The sequence below is a fragment of the Stigmatopora argus genome, chromosome 9 (assembly GCF_051989625.1).
Source record: "Stigmatopora argus isolate UIUO_Sarg chromosome 9, RoL_Sarg_1.0, whole genome shotgun sequence".
In the NCBI taxonomy this organism is placed as follows: Eukaryota; Metazoa; Chordata; class Actinopteri; order Syngnathiformes; family Syngnathidae; genus Stigmatopora; species Stigmatopora argus.
The window spans coordinates 10579338-10596239 of record NC_135395.1 but is presented as its reverse complement, the minus strand read 5'-3'; the positions used below and the strand labels follow the sequence as shown (position 1 = coordinate 10596239).

The window sequence follows — 16902 nt, the reverse complement described above, 5'->3', positions numbered from 1 at the left end:
ACAAAACAAATGATGAATAAAATATTTTGCGAGGCTTCTTCAGGTATAGTTACGGCACGTCAATGCGCGTGCGCAGAGCTGCGCCGCAGCTGATCCAATCAATTTATTTAATGGTAAAATAATCCCCGGATGGAAGATTCGTCAAAATGGCGACTGCCTTAGTGGTGAGTGATATTATGGACGTCGATACTTAAAATGCCTTACGGTTCACGTTCAGTTTCAGTTTTCTATGATTCACATTATTCTTGAGCATATCGATGGCAGAAAATGTTTAGGTATCCCTCTTGTTATTTAGGTAGCCTCTATCACAAAGCCTGAGAAGAAAGACAATGCCACGACACTTCAGAAACTGGTTGAAAGTCCACAATCCTACATCAAACATCCATTACAGAACACGTAAGAACTAACATTTAGTCCTCTATTTTTGCATTTGTCTGATAGATTTTGCCCTCTGAATAAGAATACCGTGCGTGTGTGTGTGTGCAGGTGGGCTCTTTGGTTTTTCAAAAATGACAAGAGCAAAACGTGGCAAGCCAACCTCCGACTCATCTCCAAATTTGACAGCGTTGAAGACTTTTGGGCGTAAGTAATGACACTACTAAGTTGCAATAGCAGCATTTTTCTTTAAAAAAAATGATACAACCTCTGTCATTTTAAGTCGAAACATTGTGGTTTGTTAGAGAGACAAGCTTCTATATTGTTTTGCCTATCTCTAGTTCTTATTTAATGTGAAACTTGTCCTTTATTCCATGCCAGGCTTTATAACCATATTCAGCTGTCCAGTAACTTGATGTCTGGCTGTGACTATTCACTTTTTAAGGTAGGAATATGCTATGAACGCCATGAAATGTCTTATTTATTGTTAAAGCTTTAACTCAATTATTGTCCGGAAATTAGTTTTCAATTACCGCTAGAGGGAGACACCATCCCATTAGTGCTAGTACACTTTGATAATAATGGGATCTTCCAAGCAATTTTATGATCTTCCAGGCAATTTTATGATCACAGGATGGGATTGAACCCATGTGGGAGGACAAAAGGAACCGTAGAGGTGGCCGCTGGCTTATCACACTGTCCAAGCAGCAGCGCAAAGCCGACTTGGATCGCTTCTGGCTGGAGACGGTAAACTAAGTTCCCCAAGTCGTGCCCTCTCTCGCAGTCCGTCATGTGGAACTGTAAAAGTCCTCTTGCCGCAGCTCCTGTGTCTCGTGGGGGAAGCGTTTGAGGACCACAGCGACGATGTGTGCGGTGCAGTCATCAATGTACGTGCTAAAGGGGACAAGATTGCCATATGGACCACAGACTATGAAAACAAGGAGGCCATCACCCACATAGGGTAAGAAGAGGGCTGACATATTTTGTGTGTGTCATTGAACTTGTTTTTGGGTTTAGGCGGGTCTACAAAGAGAGGTTGGGCGTCCCTCCTACAGTGGTCATTGGCTACCAGTCTCACGCCGACACAGCCACAAAAAGCGGGTCCTCTACCAAGAACAAGTTTGTCGCCTAATGACGTTGATGTTCGTTCGTCATTGTTTTTTCTAAGAGTTTGTGGACACTTTATGGCTTTTTGTTGGTATATTTCTATAATGACATTGCCACGTTCTCCATTGAGAACTGTTTACTTTTCCACATTTTTTTTCCAGGTAGAACTTTTTGTTAAGCTGCGTGTACAAAATGTGAATAGTTACAGACGGGCATATTTTTGAAGCAATATTTTCATGTTATTCTGTGCACCATTTAAGTTATTTGATACGTAAATAGGCTGTCATCTCGGATGTGAAGGCCTGCATTGAAGAAGGCAACATACTGAGGTTATTTTTGTCATTGTCAATTTGTGTTTTGTTCAGATCTTGTTTTTCATTTCAGCTTTGATCAATAGTTGTGATACCCTTGTTCCTGAAAAGTAACTCTGCACACAGGAGATGAAAATAAAAGGACAAAGTGAAGTACTGTTGTTTTGACAAGCTTGTGACAAGACAAATTATTTTACCAGCATAGATCTTGCCCAGTGCAGTATTTCATTTCCAGGTTTACCCTGCTAAGTGTGTTGTTAAGAAATATCATATTTCAGTAATGGCAAAGAACATTCTAGATTTGTTTAACTCTGTTCATGCCTGAATAATGCACAAGTACTAATTTAACCTCGAATACTTTAAAGGAGTGGTTAGCAAATTTGTTTTGCACAAACTGTTCATACAACTAATTAAAATAATTGGATGACATTAATGATTGGAAATCTAGCACAGTACGAACTGTCTTGCCAAGCCATGCTAGCAATTATTTTGCATTTGAGTCTGTAATTTAATATGCAGCCTCTCAAGGAAGCATTACAAACAAATGCTAACCACCTAAGTTTCAGCTGAAACCAAAATAATCCAAATCATTGATTTTCTATCTCTGCGAAATATGGGAAGCCTTATTTTGCAGTCCTTTGAACAGTTCACCAGGTGCCAGTATAGCTCTACAATTTCCCCTCGGCACCTCAAATCAGACCCTCACTTGTGTGTTGGAAATTGGAATTCCACTGAGCTCTTCTCAGTTGCATGCTGGCAAACGAGATATCTGTAAATAGCAGCTGGGCATCTTATTTATCCATAGGACCCCCTCTGTCCCCGCCCTCTACCCCTACTTAGTCTCCTCCGACCAACAATAACATCTACAGTACACATCCCCTGCAGCTTCGGGCTACTGTCAAGCTGGCGCTCGGTAGCTCCAGGGCGTCACACCGAAGGGGGGACAAGGAGGAAAGGTGTGTGTGTGCGTGGTGATGGGACTGCAACTGCAAGGCCTCGCTATCTATTTGTGCGGCACTCTTGAGTCATGACACCGACGCGCATCCACAGTGGGCGCGTGTACGCCCCCGCCCTTCGTGTACTCCGACAGCCACCCCGGCGAACTACAACGCGATCTGGGCACAGCGGGTCGATTATTAAACGTACGGATGCTGACGGTGTCCTGCGGTCGCAAATAATGTTGTCATCCCACTGTCTGACATGCTTGAATCCTCTCGTTTGCCAAATCCTATTCTGGGAGCATCTGATGACTCCATGCACGCTCAAGTAGGACTGGAGATGATGCTCCATGGCCCATTATATGGAACACATCCACTTAATATAAAGTGCTGCTGGTGAAGATCCAATTTGGGAAATACATGTTACGACAGTATTGAAACTGATTGCTTTAAACAAAAAATAAATCAAATAAAACGTTGGTAAAATATCGAAAAAGACGTCTAAAGCCGTCATTGGCAGTCAAAACATTAGGCTACGTGGACTTCCAAACATTTATACTAACACACGAACCCCCCTCCACAAAAATACCATTACTAGATTAAAAAACAGACGGGCCACACTTTTTTAAAAACTTTCTTATTCTTTTACAATTAGTGTGTTTCGATTGATTTTTTAAAATATTTAGTTTATTTTCCTTTTTTTTTATTTTATTCGCCACCCAGTGGTGTAATGTTTCACTTCCGTGATTGAAAATATTGTCTTGTTTGTAACCAATTGCTTGTTCACACATCACACACACGCACCTGAATCAAAAAATTGATTGAAAGCAGCATGATCACGTGAACGCAACACGATTCGGCGTCTTGGGAAAGTTATGATCATGCTCGATTTGGACAATTAAGCACTTTAATGCAACATAATAATGCAGCATATCCACTATATGGCGTTCCGGTTGATTTCTTGGCATATCTCGAACTTTTTGGAGCAAATGTGTTCGTTGGAACGATGAGAGATCGTTGATCAGACTTTACAACGCCAGTTTAAAGGCCATCATCTCAGCTCAGCCCAATGGATGAAGACGCCTACAATTTCGACTTTCGTCGTAAGGTAGGCGAATACCAATTTCTTTAAACGTTGATTGAATGTAAGGTTACATAAAACATATTAAGATGCAATTATTTAAAAAGCTTACTTGTATTTTTTTCTTTTAATGCCTGTAATATGAGTAACTTGTGTGCCACACGTGCCTTTGGGTTACATCGTAACTCTACGGTAGGTAACTATGGCTCGGGAGCCAAATGTGGCTCTTTCCATGCGCGCATGTGGCTCTCCACTAACCTGTGAGGTAAAATATGGAAATCGATGGTGACACAGCAAATGTACTATTAGGAGCATCACTGTGGCGTTGACACTACCTCTTACCACTTTTATCATAATTTTGTTTTTTATTACTCTTCTGCATGCATGATATCATTGATACTGACTGATTTATTAGTAACAGCATAACAATGTTGTCAAAAGAATTCAGAGGCTTTGTACTTAAAAAGTGGTGAAATGACCCCCAAAAAATCACACATTTTCATGTATTTTTACTTCTGAGAATGGATCTCAAGAAATAACATTAGAAAATATGAATGGTTTATGGATCTCTTTGTCAAAGTGGTTTCCGACCCCTGTCGCAACAGCTTCAAACCCAACCAACTTGACATATGACCAGTCTGCTACAATAGCCAGTTGACTTAACAGTCTGGGGTGAAATGTTCACAGCGGAGACAAGTCTCATTTTGCCGGTCCTCTCTATTAAGCTCTCGTCCTTTTGACAAAACGCTTCCAGGCAATCCTCCCCACAACATTCATTAGACTACAGGTGTCAAATCTGGCCCGCCGCATCATTTTGTGCGGCCCGACAAAGTAAACCATGAGTGCTGAATTTCTGTTTTAGGATCAAATTCAGATGCAGATTATTGATGTATATTATATTTCCTGACTTTCCCCTTTTTAAATCATTAATTGCAATTTTTAAATACTTTTTTCTGTATATTTTCTGTTTTCCACTTTATTATTGAACATATTTAAAAAATATTTAGTTTCCTTTTGAAATGAAAAACAAATGATTAGATGTTTTCATTTGCTAAGAAAAAAAGCTCAAATAAATATTGTTTTAGATCTATAAAAAATGAATATTTTGTGGTTTTGATCCAGTAATTTTGATCCGATTTAAAAAAATAAATAGATACAAATCTAAATATATCTAAAATGGTCCGGCTCATATGAAATCGAGTTGATGTTAATGCAGCCCGCGAACCAACCCGAGTTTGATAACGATCATCTCACTATATGACAATACAAAAATGATTTATTCCTGGGTCAGATAAAAACATACAATTTTCAAACATACAATACAACTATCAAAGATAAACACAGGCTATATTTATATGGAAATAATAAACAGTGTTTATTATTTGCACCCACAATCGTTCGCAAATAAATGCCCTTCCTCACAGATTGAGATGATATTTCAGTGGCAATATTTCTGGAAATAAATACAGCATCGCAATATTATTCCAACAAACAAATGGACTAAGTCATTGGCTGCTTTTGACAATAATAGATGGACAATTCACATGATAATGGAAGGACTGGCTTTGAATGGTCGTGTTTGAGTGCTATTGACAACCCTCGATGCCCAATTTAATTTCACCGGAAGGCAAAGCCAATGAGTTAACAAACACTTCAGTAAAAGTATAATATAGTATATAAAAGTCTGTTGCTTCCTCCATTAACCAGTGACAGCTTTTTAAAATATATTGTTTCTTGTTGGGAGCATATCGATAACATTGAGATACAAAATATTGTGGTCTACTAGCCCCATATTGAAGTAATTTCCCCCCTCTAGTTTAACTTGTCTCCTCCTTAGTATTCCGTGACACAAGATGATCTCATTTTAGTGACGTATTGGTGCAACAATAATTGAAACCCAATGAAAAATGCATTTAACAGTGGTACTTTGAAAGTAGAACAACCCTTAGGTGCTGGAACTCAGAATTAGAGCAACATTTTGCTTGGAAAAATACCAACGACACTCATGCACATATAATTTGGACACACACCTCCTCTGCATCACCAGCTGGTCGCTGTCCAGATGTCCTGAGTCCGAGGCCTGTGGCCCACACCTAAACCCGGTGCCAAGAAGCGATCCCCTGCCAGCGGCTGGCCGACGTTGCCTAAGCGATCTATTTATAACCACAATTCACATGCATTAAGATATGCTGTCGAAAAGTTGAAAACCCACCACACTGAAAGAACAGTTTGTTGCCATGGTGATCAAACAGATTCTGTCAGGATGGTCTATTTGTCTATAAAGGAGGCATTTCCATTTTCTTTTATGACCAAACTAATAAAATGTTTGCAGTCCCAACACTTGGAGAATTGGCAGGTGTAGATGGACTCTTAATGAATCCGAGCCCAAGACATCATTCGGCGACGTGAGCACGCGCTCTTTCTATGCTAATTTATTTAACAGTTAATTAAGTGGTAGCGCCAGAGTGTGGTGTGATTCCTCCACTCAGTCATAGACATACACACAGCTGCTCCTATCATTAAAGAGTGGGGGGGGTTCATGTAGTTAATTATTGATTGTATTAATACAAAGATACGGCTGCCACGCGGCTCGCCAACTGGTCTGGAATATTACCCTTCGAGTGCTGACGAAAATTGTGGTTATTAATGGCGTTGCACAAAAAGCGATGCTAGTATCAGTACTGATACAGCACTAAAATGACATCGGTACTGGGGGGGTACTAAAAAATAAGGTTTGTGCCCTAGGCGATCTAATTTCCAACTTCTGGTCTCCCTACCCAAGATGGCCATCAGCTACACATGCCGCTGTAAAAATTAATTATTCAAACAGGTTTTTAATATTCTCTCAATCTTTAGTCCTATTGAGATGTCCATTCTAGTTTTTTCATTGTAGTTTGAGAAAATATTCACTTGCCCCTCCCAGTCAAATTGGAATGGCCATCTAGTCCCATCAAAGGCGAACAGTGGGTTAAAATACATAAATAAATAAAATAAAACAAATAGGTCAAACAATTTTGATGTCAACAATGGCAAAATGGTTTATTATACTCAAAGTAGATTAATTTCCTAATTGAGGAGTCTATCAATTGTGGCAGCCTTAGTTTACCTGTCGTTGATGGTGGCAGATGTCCAATCCACTTTGAATAGACTGGGCCACTGATCATTTGCATCTTAGTCTAAAACGATAGGACATCTAGTGCCATCAATGGCAGCCAGTGCGTTAACAGATACTTTTGCAGTGGACATTTTTGTTCACAGCCTGTTTGTTTTTTTATCTAACAATGAGTCATTTTTCTTAAAACTACTATATATCAATTCTTGGCTGGAGTATGTCAATAACCAAAATGTGATGAAAAAGTATCACCATAATAGACCAATATTATATGTAACTCCAAAAGGCAGCCTTTCTTATTTTCAGCCTTGCGTATTGACGTATTCTGTAGATTTTCTCATGATAGACAGTATTTGCCGAATTTCATGCAGCCGAGCGAAACTGCCTTGAAGGGCTGGATTTTCAAATAGCAAAAAAGGACTTGAAGTTCTTCAATATAAAGAATAATATGATCCCACCGCATGTTCCACGCCGGTACATAACTATTCACAAATGCCAGTAAGCCGAGTCCTAGCGGTTTACAAAGAGCCGGTGTTGTCTGTGTTTGCGTAGATAAATCGATCTGTGAGCTATGTAATCCCTCACTGTGACAACCTTTTGCTAGATTAAGGGGTTCGGACGTCGCCCCTTTTAGGTGGGTAATGGGCAAAAAAAAAAGTGCGTTAATTGCCCTTGACTGTTGAAAGTAAATTAATTATTGATCGATCTCCCGAGTCCTCTTCTGTACTTACATAGCCTTACAAATCCCTTTTATCTCCAGCTCAGAGCCAGAAAATTTCCTCGTTTCCCCGTTATTATGTAGGCCGCCGTGCGTGAGGACCACAAGCCAAACTAACCCTGACCAACTGCTTCATCTTTTACTTTGCACATTATTTTAATTCCTTCCTTTTAAAAAATCTTCTTTATGTTCTCCTCTCTGAAATGGTGCTGGATGTGGGAAGGCACAGAGTATTGCAGACCCGAGAGCGTAATTATTTTCAGTGTTGCACAGATACCAGTACCAATACAGCCGTGCCTCTCCTTAAGAAATTAATTGGTTCCAGAACTTTTTTCGGAACTCGAAAATTTTGAAAGTAGGTGTACTTTATATGTAAATTCTCTAATTGATAAATCGATTGTCAATGGAATTGTCAAGTTGTTGTGTACTTCCTTCAATTTTTTTGCCCCAACTTGGAAAAAGGCCCCAATCTTCTCAGAGCATGAACAACTCAAATTCTTTCACTCGGTTTTACAATTTTATTGAAGTTTGTGGTGGTAGGAAAGGATTAGGTTGAAAACCTTAAAGAAGGGGGAAAAAGGAAGCATGTGACATCAGTCAAGTTAAAGGAAAGCACATAGAATGCAACTTATACAACTTATGGTTGTGAGAAACAAAATGAGCTTCAATCAGCTAGAATCTAAGTGATACTTAAATTTGATCCTACCAGTTGCGTATGATCGGGAACTGAAGGGTATCTCTGGTTCCTTGGTTGCCTGTCTTGTGCTTTCAAGGCTGGATGGCTGGACGACTGAGTTTATATACTGGCTATGACCTTTGACCTCAGGCAGGAAGCAAGGAGAGTTTGGTCTGATTGGGTTTTTTCTGCCCCCTGTTGATCTGGAGGGGGGCTTCTGTTTAGTTGACTTGACAAGTACAGACGAATTTGTCCAAAATCTTTTTCGGCCCCTCAATTGCAAATAATCTTTTTCCCCATATATATGTGTATATACCTCTTTGTTTATAAAGGGGAAATGTTGCAATATAAGACAAACAGGCGAAAATTGCACTTTTCAGTCATACAGTCTTGGCATTTGTTTCATGATCAACTTATTTACTAGATTATGTTGCCAAAGAAAAAGTGTCTTTCAGAGATGAATTTTTCAGATGCTGCATGTTGCGTAACCTTTCAGTCTCCTTGCTGGGTCACATTCTGCTGCAAAAATACGGTACAGGATAAGAATTAGGGTTTGTCATGTTATTGGATGGGATTTCTTTGACTTTATATGTACATGCTGTGTTCCTGCAGACGTTTTCATGGGTGAAGGGTCTCTGTGTCATTTGTTCGTCACTTTTTCCATTACGGCATACATTAATCATGCATCAGCCACTGTGTTTGCTGCAGTCATTTATTTTTCATGCTAGCTTTAGCTTGGAAAAGCCATCTCTAGTCCTGGACCACCTGACCTGGTCACCATTGTGTTGGTAGATACAGTGCCACTGCTGGCATTTTTTTTTATTTTAGGTACATCTTTGGTCTTTCTCGGCTTGCAGTAATTCATAAATTGTGAATGCTGCACTGATGGACTTTCTTGTTTTGCTGTGATGGCATTTTCATATACACGGATGCTGGTTTAGGAAATGTCATTCTCACTCAGCAACGTGACCCGCCATGCTCCATATGATAATGTAAGTGGCTCCAAATAGCAGAGGAAAAACAGATTTATTTATACATTCCTACTCTTTTGCATATCCTCTCTGCCCCAAGCCCGCATGCTTTATTTCAGTCCAAATGCTGTTGAGTCAGCCACTTTCTGTATGGCTGCCCCAGATAAGTAGGTTGAAGCTCAATGTCTCAAATTCCGTGTGCTCTAAGTGTATTTGGTTTAAATGGATACGTGGAAGTCTAGCCAGTATAAAGGTGGAACAAAGTATGGGCCTAATAATAACCTTTGGAAATGTACAGTAGTAACAAGAAAGTGATTGGGTTCCAAACCAAGGTTTTGACGACTGGGTTTTATGTTTGAATTGAAAAACATAATTTCACACCAGGGTTTAATGATAAATGCCGAACTAAATGTAGGGCTGGCTGGCACCTGCATAGATCCCAAATACAACTTCCTTATAAAAGAAAACTCCTGAATACAATCATAAAAAAACACTTACAGTCAGCTAAAAGGGGAAATAATGGTTGAGTTCAGGAAAATGTCATCGTTGTGGACATCGTTTTGGAAAGAATGTTGGGGTTAGGATCAAATATGTGGATATTGTTGCTAAAGAAATAATTGATAATAATATCAGTATGGTAACTTTCTCAGTACTCCAGTAATACCATTGGGTTTGTGTGCCATGTTTCTTCCCGGCTTCCTCACGGCGGCGCTTTTCACCAGTGTCTCTCTCGACGTAGTCTCGACAGGTGAGGATGGCAGCCTCATTTAGATGTGCTTTTCTTTCTTTTATTTCGATTCTTTTTTTTAGTCAAAGGAATAAAAAGGAAGTATCAAGCCCCTTCTTCTCGAGATTAATAATGCAGCCGCAGAGGCACCCTTCTTTTCTCCCTCATCCTCCGATACTCAACCGGAGCAACCTTATTCTATCTCGGCCAGATAGTGCTCAGCCAGCACGAGCTAATTTTAGACGACGACACCGCTGACTGCTTACGATAAGCAGCGTACAATGAGTGAGGTGGAAAAGAAGTGTGTGTGTGTGTGTGTGTGTGTGTTGGGGGGTGTCCTCTGCTTTTGTGGCTTTAGGCGGCATTATTTTTCCTTTTTTGCTCAGCAAAAGCCTCTTCAGGTGCAAATTGGCATAAACATGGTGCCTCCCTTGCATATATCACAGTACCGACAATGCTTACGTGATAGTGCGGGCATGTGGTATGCATTTAAAGCTGCTGTTTTAGAACACATTTTGCTTTTGTTAAATATCCAAGAGAAGTACACTTGTCACCTTCAGTCACCCCTTTTGGTTGTAACTATTTCCTTACTCTTTTCATTCACAAGTTATTGTTTTCTTTTTTGTTTTTTTCCTCAAAACCACACAGGCACATGGATTCTCGTATGTTCATTCACTCCCTCCTAGTCAGAATAAATTGGATTACTAGCGCTGTCAATGGCAGACAAAGAGGTAACAAATACTATTCTAGTGGAAAATTTAGGTCCATTGGAAAACATTTGTTGCAACCAGCTGGTTCTTTTATTAAACAGTGACACATTTTCAAAAGTAATTGAGATTGATACTTGGGAGGAGCATTGATAACCTATTAGGATGCAAAGTAATGCAATGATACATCAACATATCAATATATTGTCACCCTTATTACCTGATTTGTTCATCCAAGAAATGGGGGGTAAGTGCAATATGTGGTGAATAAAGCAACACTTTAATGTTAGTTTGTCTTATTTTTAGGAGACCAGTAATTTTTATTCATTATACAGAGGTGCTATTTCAATGATATTTCATCTTTTATAGAGATTATGAAATCATTATTCATCTTTTTAAAAAACATGTATTCAGTAATGTCTTTTCTTCTGAGGAAGATTGTATCATAATATCATTTTAAAAAAATCAACTTCAATAGCATTTTGTCCATTTTAGTATATTGACGCAGTAGTTTTTTTTTTCAACTCAAAGATAGGGTTGAATTCCAAAAGACAGTTTTGGTGGCAAGTGTTTTCACACTTTCGTTATTTGCAGTAAAGGTTTGCTGAAGGGTCCAGCAGATTAAAGGATTATAGAGCCTCTTCCCAATGGAATACATATAACTTGTGTGGATGATTTGGAAGTAAATAGAATAGTTCAAGTCGCCTCATTACACATTTTGTGTGAAAGCAAAGTCATGGTATTATCCTTTTTATAGATGAAGCCAATAAAGAGCTTAGACTCTGTGCTGTACAATGTTGTTGCGTGGTCTTGATAATCTCAGTTGCGGGCACGTGTTTGCGCAGGGTGTAGGGGATTCAAATGTTTGACAAATGAGCGCCAAAAGAAGACTTAGGACGCATTATTAGGGCTTGGCTATTGCTAATGATGTGGGCGATCAGGATTATGTTGAGATGATAAATCATATCGCTTTGCTGTCGTTAGGGAAATGACACTGCTCCGGGGCTCTGGATTTGGCATTAGCGATGGGTCACAGATCATTTTCGTACTCGCTTGCAAGCGCCTGTTTTCAGTTAAGTCTTTTTTTTGTCAGGTTTGTGTTTTTTTAGTTGACACACTAACAACATAATTATTTTTAAAAGTTTTATCATTGTTTGGCAGATTTTTTTTAACAATATAACCTTTTCAATTGACCCAAACTATTTATTTAGAACAAATAGAGTATTCCTACAAGACCATTTGTTCAAATTCTCTGTCTTAAATAGAATTCCTCCATGGAAGAGGACCCAGCTGGAACCGCGTGACTGCTTAGATTGAAAGATAAATGGAGGATATCGACTACTCTATTGTTTAGCCGCCAAAGCATCAAATAAATAACCCACTGTACTTCTCTGTAATCGCTACTTTATCGAAAAGTCAATTGTTCCGCCAAATAATAACAGCTGAATAAATGAATTTGAATCAAGGCATCATACGATTAGGTGCAATTATGAAAACTCTACAAAATAGAGGTCCTCACCCTGGATTGACATTTCTACATAAACTAGTTATATAAGGTCACAAATATAATTGCTTTTGTATTTGTTTTTATAAATACAATGTCTTGAAAAGACACCAGTGATTAAAAAAAATGGGTTTAAACCAAAACAAAATAATACTGCAAAATACTACAAGTGGATGAAAATTGTTAGATTGCGTAAGTAAACTCGATTTAAATCAAGAACAGGTACTACTACTTCATTTTAATTTTATTTCAGCCAATTTTTCTAGTCTGACTGGCTATGTATTTATGGACACATTTCTTTGGGAATTAAAGCTCAGTCTGTCTACAAAAAATAATTTCTTCTGACCATGAAAACACTGCATGTGATGATAATTTTAATCCAGACGGTGATTGGATTAAAGAAATGTCCCTGTAAAATTTGGCAATTTAACAGGAATTTCATCATTTCCTTGCGTGTCTCATGCAGATCTTCTCCGGTGACTGACGCCAACCTCAATTTTATACAAATTTGCTGCCACCGTGCCAAAGACAAAATACTAGAAAGACGCTATGTGAAGTGTGTAAACATAAGAAGATTTAAAAAAAAATCTAGCACTGAATCTCCTTTCCATGTACATTTTTTTTGCTTTATCTCAAAGCATTGAGCTCCCACAGCCTTAATCAGTTCATGCTCCCTAAGATACTGTGGGTAGACAATTCTCCACTCTCGTATTCAGGTGTGAAAAACAAAAATACCATCTACTTTTTCCTTTTTTTCTTCTTCTCTTTATGCACCCACTCCGACAAATCCTCTCACGAGTTCGTGTTGTGGACATTAAATGTTGCTATGCTGTACAAAGATAAGTTTTGTTCTTATGTTTTCTTCCAATCTTTCCTTATCTAATATGCCAAATAGTCATTTTGCAATAAAGCGGACTCTCAAGCACAATGTGTTCCACGACCAAAATCTTAACACAACATGAAATAACTGATTTTTTTAGTTCATCCATGCAACAAATAACCTATTCAAATGACTATATAAATATTTTGTATATGTTCCAGCATTGGCATCGGCCTAAATCTATCTAATCTACCGGAGCCTATAAAGGATATCAGTGAATCACTGGTCTTTATCGGGTGAAAATCCTGCCAAATATATAGATATAGCTACTTGATGTCCACATCTTGGAGCCAGAAGAGTCTACGCTTACTTACATTTATTTAACTTTGACTCATTATCAACACAGAACATGCTGTTCATGCCAGAGATGTTTCCATGGTGACAAATCTGTTGAAATAGAGGCTAATCATTAACCCAGACAGAAAAATGTTGATGGAGTCAGTGGCTTATTTGTGTGTCATTCTATTTTCAAGACTGAGGCCATTCCCTTTTTTTGGAGTGAATTGGGGGGAAAAAAGGTAAGGAAGCGGGTCACGGTAGACTGGCAAACTTTCAGTCGCAATGACATTGAATTGTCATCCCGTCATAAAGCACGGGTGCAATCAGGCGAGGCACAGAGGTTTTAGGAGACCGAGAGCTCCGGCTGGGAATGACATGTTGAAAATGGGGAAAATTCCCAATCTTTTGATGAGCTGATGCCTTCTTTCTGAGAGGTTCAGATGGGCAGGAGGAAGATGACAGGAGGGGAGACTGATGGTGTGAGGCAAAGATGGAAAATGACAATATAATGTGATTTGATTTGTGGGAATGGATGGCTGGCTTCTCTGTGAGCTTGGTGGTGGGAAGGAGAGTCATGGTGACACACGTGGATGGAGGGATGGCTTGGAAAGAAAAAAAATCCAACAAACCAAACTCTTCTACTTGTTGGAAACTCAATGGGTGCCATTGATGGTGCAAAACGCCCAATTCATTTTGACTGGGTTTGGCAAGCCCCCTTTCATGAGGAAAGAAGAGAGACTATGTCCAATCTGTGTTAAATGGGAATACTAGCGGTGAATTTATTTTGACTTGGAGTCACAGTCAAGAGAAATAAAAGAAAAGTGTTAAGGTAAGAGTGTGCGTTTTCATTCTGTCAACCAAACAGGGCGAAACTAACATCTCTTTTTCTTCCCTATACGGTATTATGGAACTGATATTAGGTCATCTTTAGTGGTGCCTGTAGGATGTCACAAAAGGCATAACTGCCCCATTATTTTCTCAATGCACCCAGAACAGTTGGCTTGGGGGACCAAAACACTTGAGCAGAAATCCACCATCAAGTATCCTTCTCACAATGTTTTCTCTCAGGGCACAGCCCATACCGGCTACAAACAACATGAATAAAGCACAGCTGATTGTATTAGCCCCTCCGTGACGGAGCCACCCCTCGTGTAGAGCGTTAAACGCCACCTGTGTACCAGCAGCATGCAAAAAAGTCAGGATTAAAGTGGACTCGCTCAAAGCTTTTATTGGACGGGGGACAAGTAGCTCCCACAGGTAGAGAATGGATTATTTCACTATCAGGAAAAAAGGCGGCTGTGGAATAACGGACGTGTGCGAAAACAAGGGGGTCGTTTCATTGTGAAATATTAACCAATGGCAGGTAATAACCATGGTTGCGTGTGATTGGTGGTTTTAGGACGTGTGAGGTAGTAGGTGACAGGAAGGTGACGGCCTGGCGTTGGAGCCACACGGCTTGCGGGTCAACAAATGGGTGAGTTCAGTCTGTGACTGGCAGACACTGTAGCTGGTTGGTAGGATGATGGTTAGTACCGTATTTTGCTGTTTAATATAACTGGGTATATTAAATGATTTTTGCTTTTTTGAGTCTCCCGTTTGTGCACCATTTAATATACCCCTGCCGTTTAATATACCCAGGTATATTAGCATGCAAAAATATACCCAGGTATATTAAACGGCAACTCAGCTTTTTTGGCAAGATTTGTATGGAGTTCATGGGGGCATAATTATAGATACTTAAATTCATTAAAATTCCAAGTCAGACTTTATTCAGCAGTAAGTAGTTTTAACCTGAGCAGTAAGTAGTTTTAGTCTGCAAAACGTTGATGCACCCCATCACGGCATAAAGAGTGCGTAGTGGATTGTACCTTCCCGTTTGTGCGCCATTTAATATACCCTTGCCGTTTAATATATCCCTGCCGTTTAATATACCCAGGTATATTAAATGGGGGGTATATTAAACAGCAAAATACGGTAGGTTTAGGGGTTAGCTTTTGACTCAGTAACGTTATGGCTTTAGGTGGTTTCAATAGATAAACATTAAAAAGTTGGGGCCTTTTTAAGTTTTGCTGTGAGCTAAACTTGGCGACGAATTTTGAGCAACTGCCATAAAACGGGAAAGTTTCTTGTAATACTGCAAACTGTTTTGCTTCATCTCAACAAAGACAACCACACTGTTGTCAGAGACGGATGCTCAAACCTCAAATTGAGCATGCATGTTTTCAGCCCACACCTTCAGGTCACACATGAACCTTTTTTGACGCCTCTTCAATAATCCTATTGATCTGTTGACTTTCCTTCCCTAAAGGCATTGCTCATCATGCAGTCTTCATCTTCTATAGTAGCGCACTCAACTTGAACTGGCCTTTAACGCAATCAGAAAGCCGACTCAACACAAAGACATTTGCACTCTAAAGCAGTATGATTGGGTGACACGGCTGACTTAAAAATGGCTCTTTTGCTCACAAAGCGCCTCCAAAAGTTTTCGTCGTTGATTGACACCGAGCGAATTGCGAGTCGCCTTCAGAAAAAGGATTTGAAAATATATCCGAAAGGAAAACAATCTTTATAATCCCTGAATGATAATTGCTATTTTGAGTGAGACACAAAGTATCAACAAAATAGCCTTTCTTGAGCTGTGACTTATTTTGGGCGAGAATCTCATTTATTGCAGGCATTTGATGTGAACTTTACCGTCGAGACTAACTGCAAAGCCCATTGTAAAATCCAGGTAATGTTTAGAAACAAAAGACAACTATATTGCATTAAACATCTACTGTTTTAATAGGTTCTATAAGAAGCAAATGACCCAAGGTATCAAATTAAGAAATGGACAATTTGGTGGGGTTGTTTTTTTTAATTTTTATCTCCCATGGGGGATTTCCTGTACATTTTTGGCACTTCCTATTCATTTTGTTAACTTTCATACACAAAAGGATTGAAAAAAAAATCTTAATAGGACTGTCATTGCTGGTGTTAAGCGTCCCAGTCAAACTGGATTTTTCAATGGGAGTGAAAGATAAATTTTCCCAGTCAGTTCTCCTAATTTAAATGAATTGGCTGTCTAGTGGTGTCAATGAGTACATTTTTGTCACAAGGTTGTTAATTTTACTTTATTTACTGGTCACTTTCTGATAACATGGTATCGGAATCATTTTCAGAGCAAAAAAAAAGGTATCGGAGCAATACTTTTGAATCCTTAATGCACAGTATTAAATCTTTATGTCCGTTAATAACTACGAGCTAACTGTGATTTTACTGCAGTGGCACAGGAACCTCTTTGAGGACTGAAATAAATGTGATAATTGGGTACTCTCACATTTACATGGATGTTATGACAGTTGACATTTTATAATTAAATTGGATTCTTAGAAGCACTTTAATTTGCGTACAGGCTATGTCCTGCTGTGATAGAAATAATGCCAGTAGGGTACAACATATTTTATTGTTGGCAGAGCTGTGAAGTCAATTCAACAGCGGGAATTTCATTTCATCATTCAATACTGTGTTGGGCTT

The 16902-nt window shown here is 39.2% G+C and overlaps 2 protein-coding genes across 2 annotated transcripts in view; both read left to right on the top strand.

Annotated features, from left to right (window-relative positions):
* Positions 1-57: 57 nt before the first annotated feature.
* On the top strand, positions 58-1946 carry eif4ea (eukaryotic translation initiation factor 4ea). Its single transcript, XM_077609103.1, has 7 exons — positions 58-164; positions 296-396; positions 487-582; positions 757-820; positions 1009-1122; positions 1197-1336; positions 1393-1946. Exons 1-7 carry the CDS (start codon positions 147-149, stop codon positions 1505-1507), a joined length of 648 nt encoding a protein of 215 aa, XP_077465229.1. The 5' UTR covers positions 58-146; the 3' UTR covers positions 1508-1946.
* Positions 1947-3558: 1612 nt separating this feature from the next.
* lingo2 (leucine rich repeat and Ig domain containing 2) overlaps positions 3559-16902 on the top strand; it is a 185541-nt gene continuing 172197 nt past the window's right edge. Inside the window, exon 1 of the mRNA XM_077608854.1 lies at positions 3559-3839. The gene's annotated coding sequence lies outside the window, so the exon portion shown is untranslated. The remainder of the gene's footprint in view (positions 3840-16902) is intronic.

Bases quoted from the DNA above. Each gene is read 5' to 3' on its own strand.
- eif4ea (XM_077609103.1), top strand. The intron at 397-486 runs GTAAGAACTAAC...GTGTGTGTGCAG, and splicing joins AAACATCCATTACAGAACAC to GTGGGCTCTTTGGTTTTTCA. The intron at 1,123-1,196 runs GTAAACTAAGTT...CTCTTGCCGCAG, and splicing joins ATCGCTTCTGGCTGGAGACG to CTCCTGTGTCTCGTGGGGGA.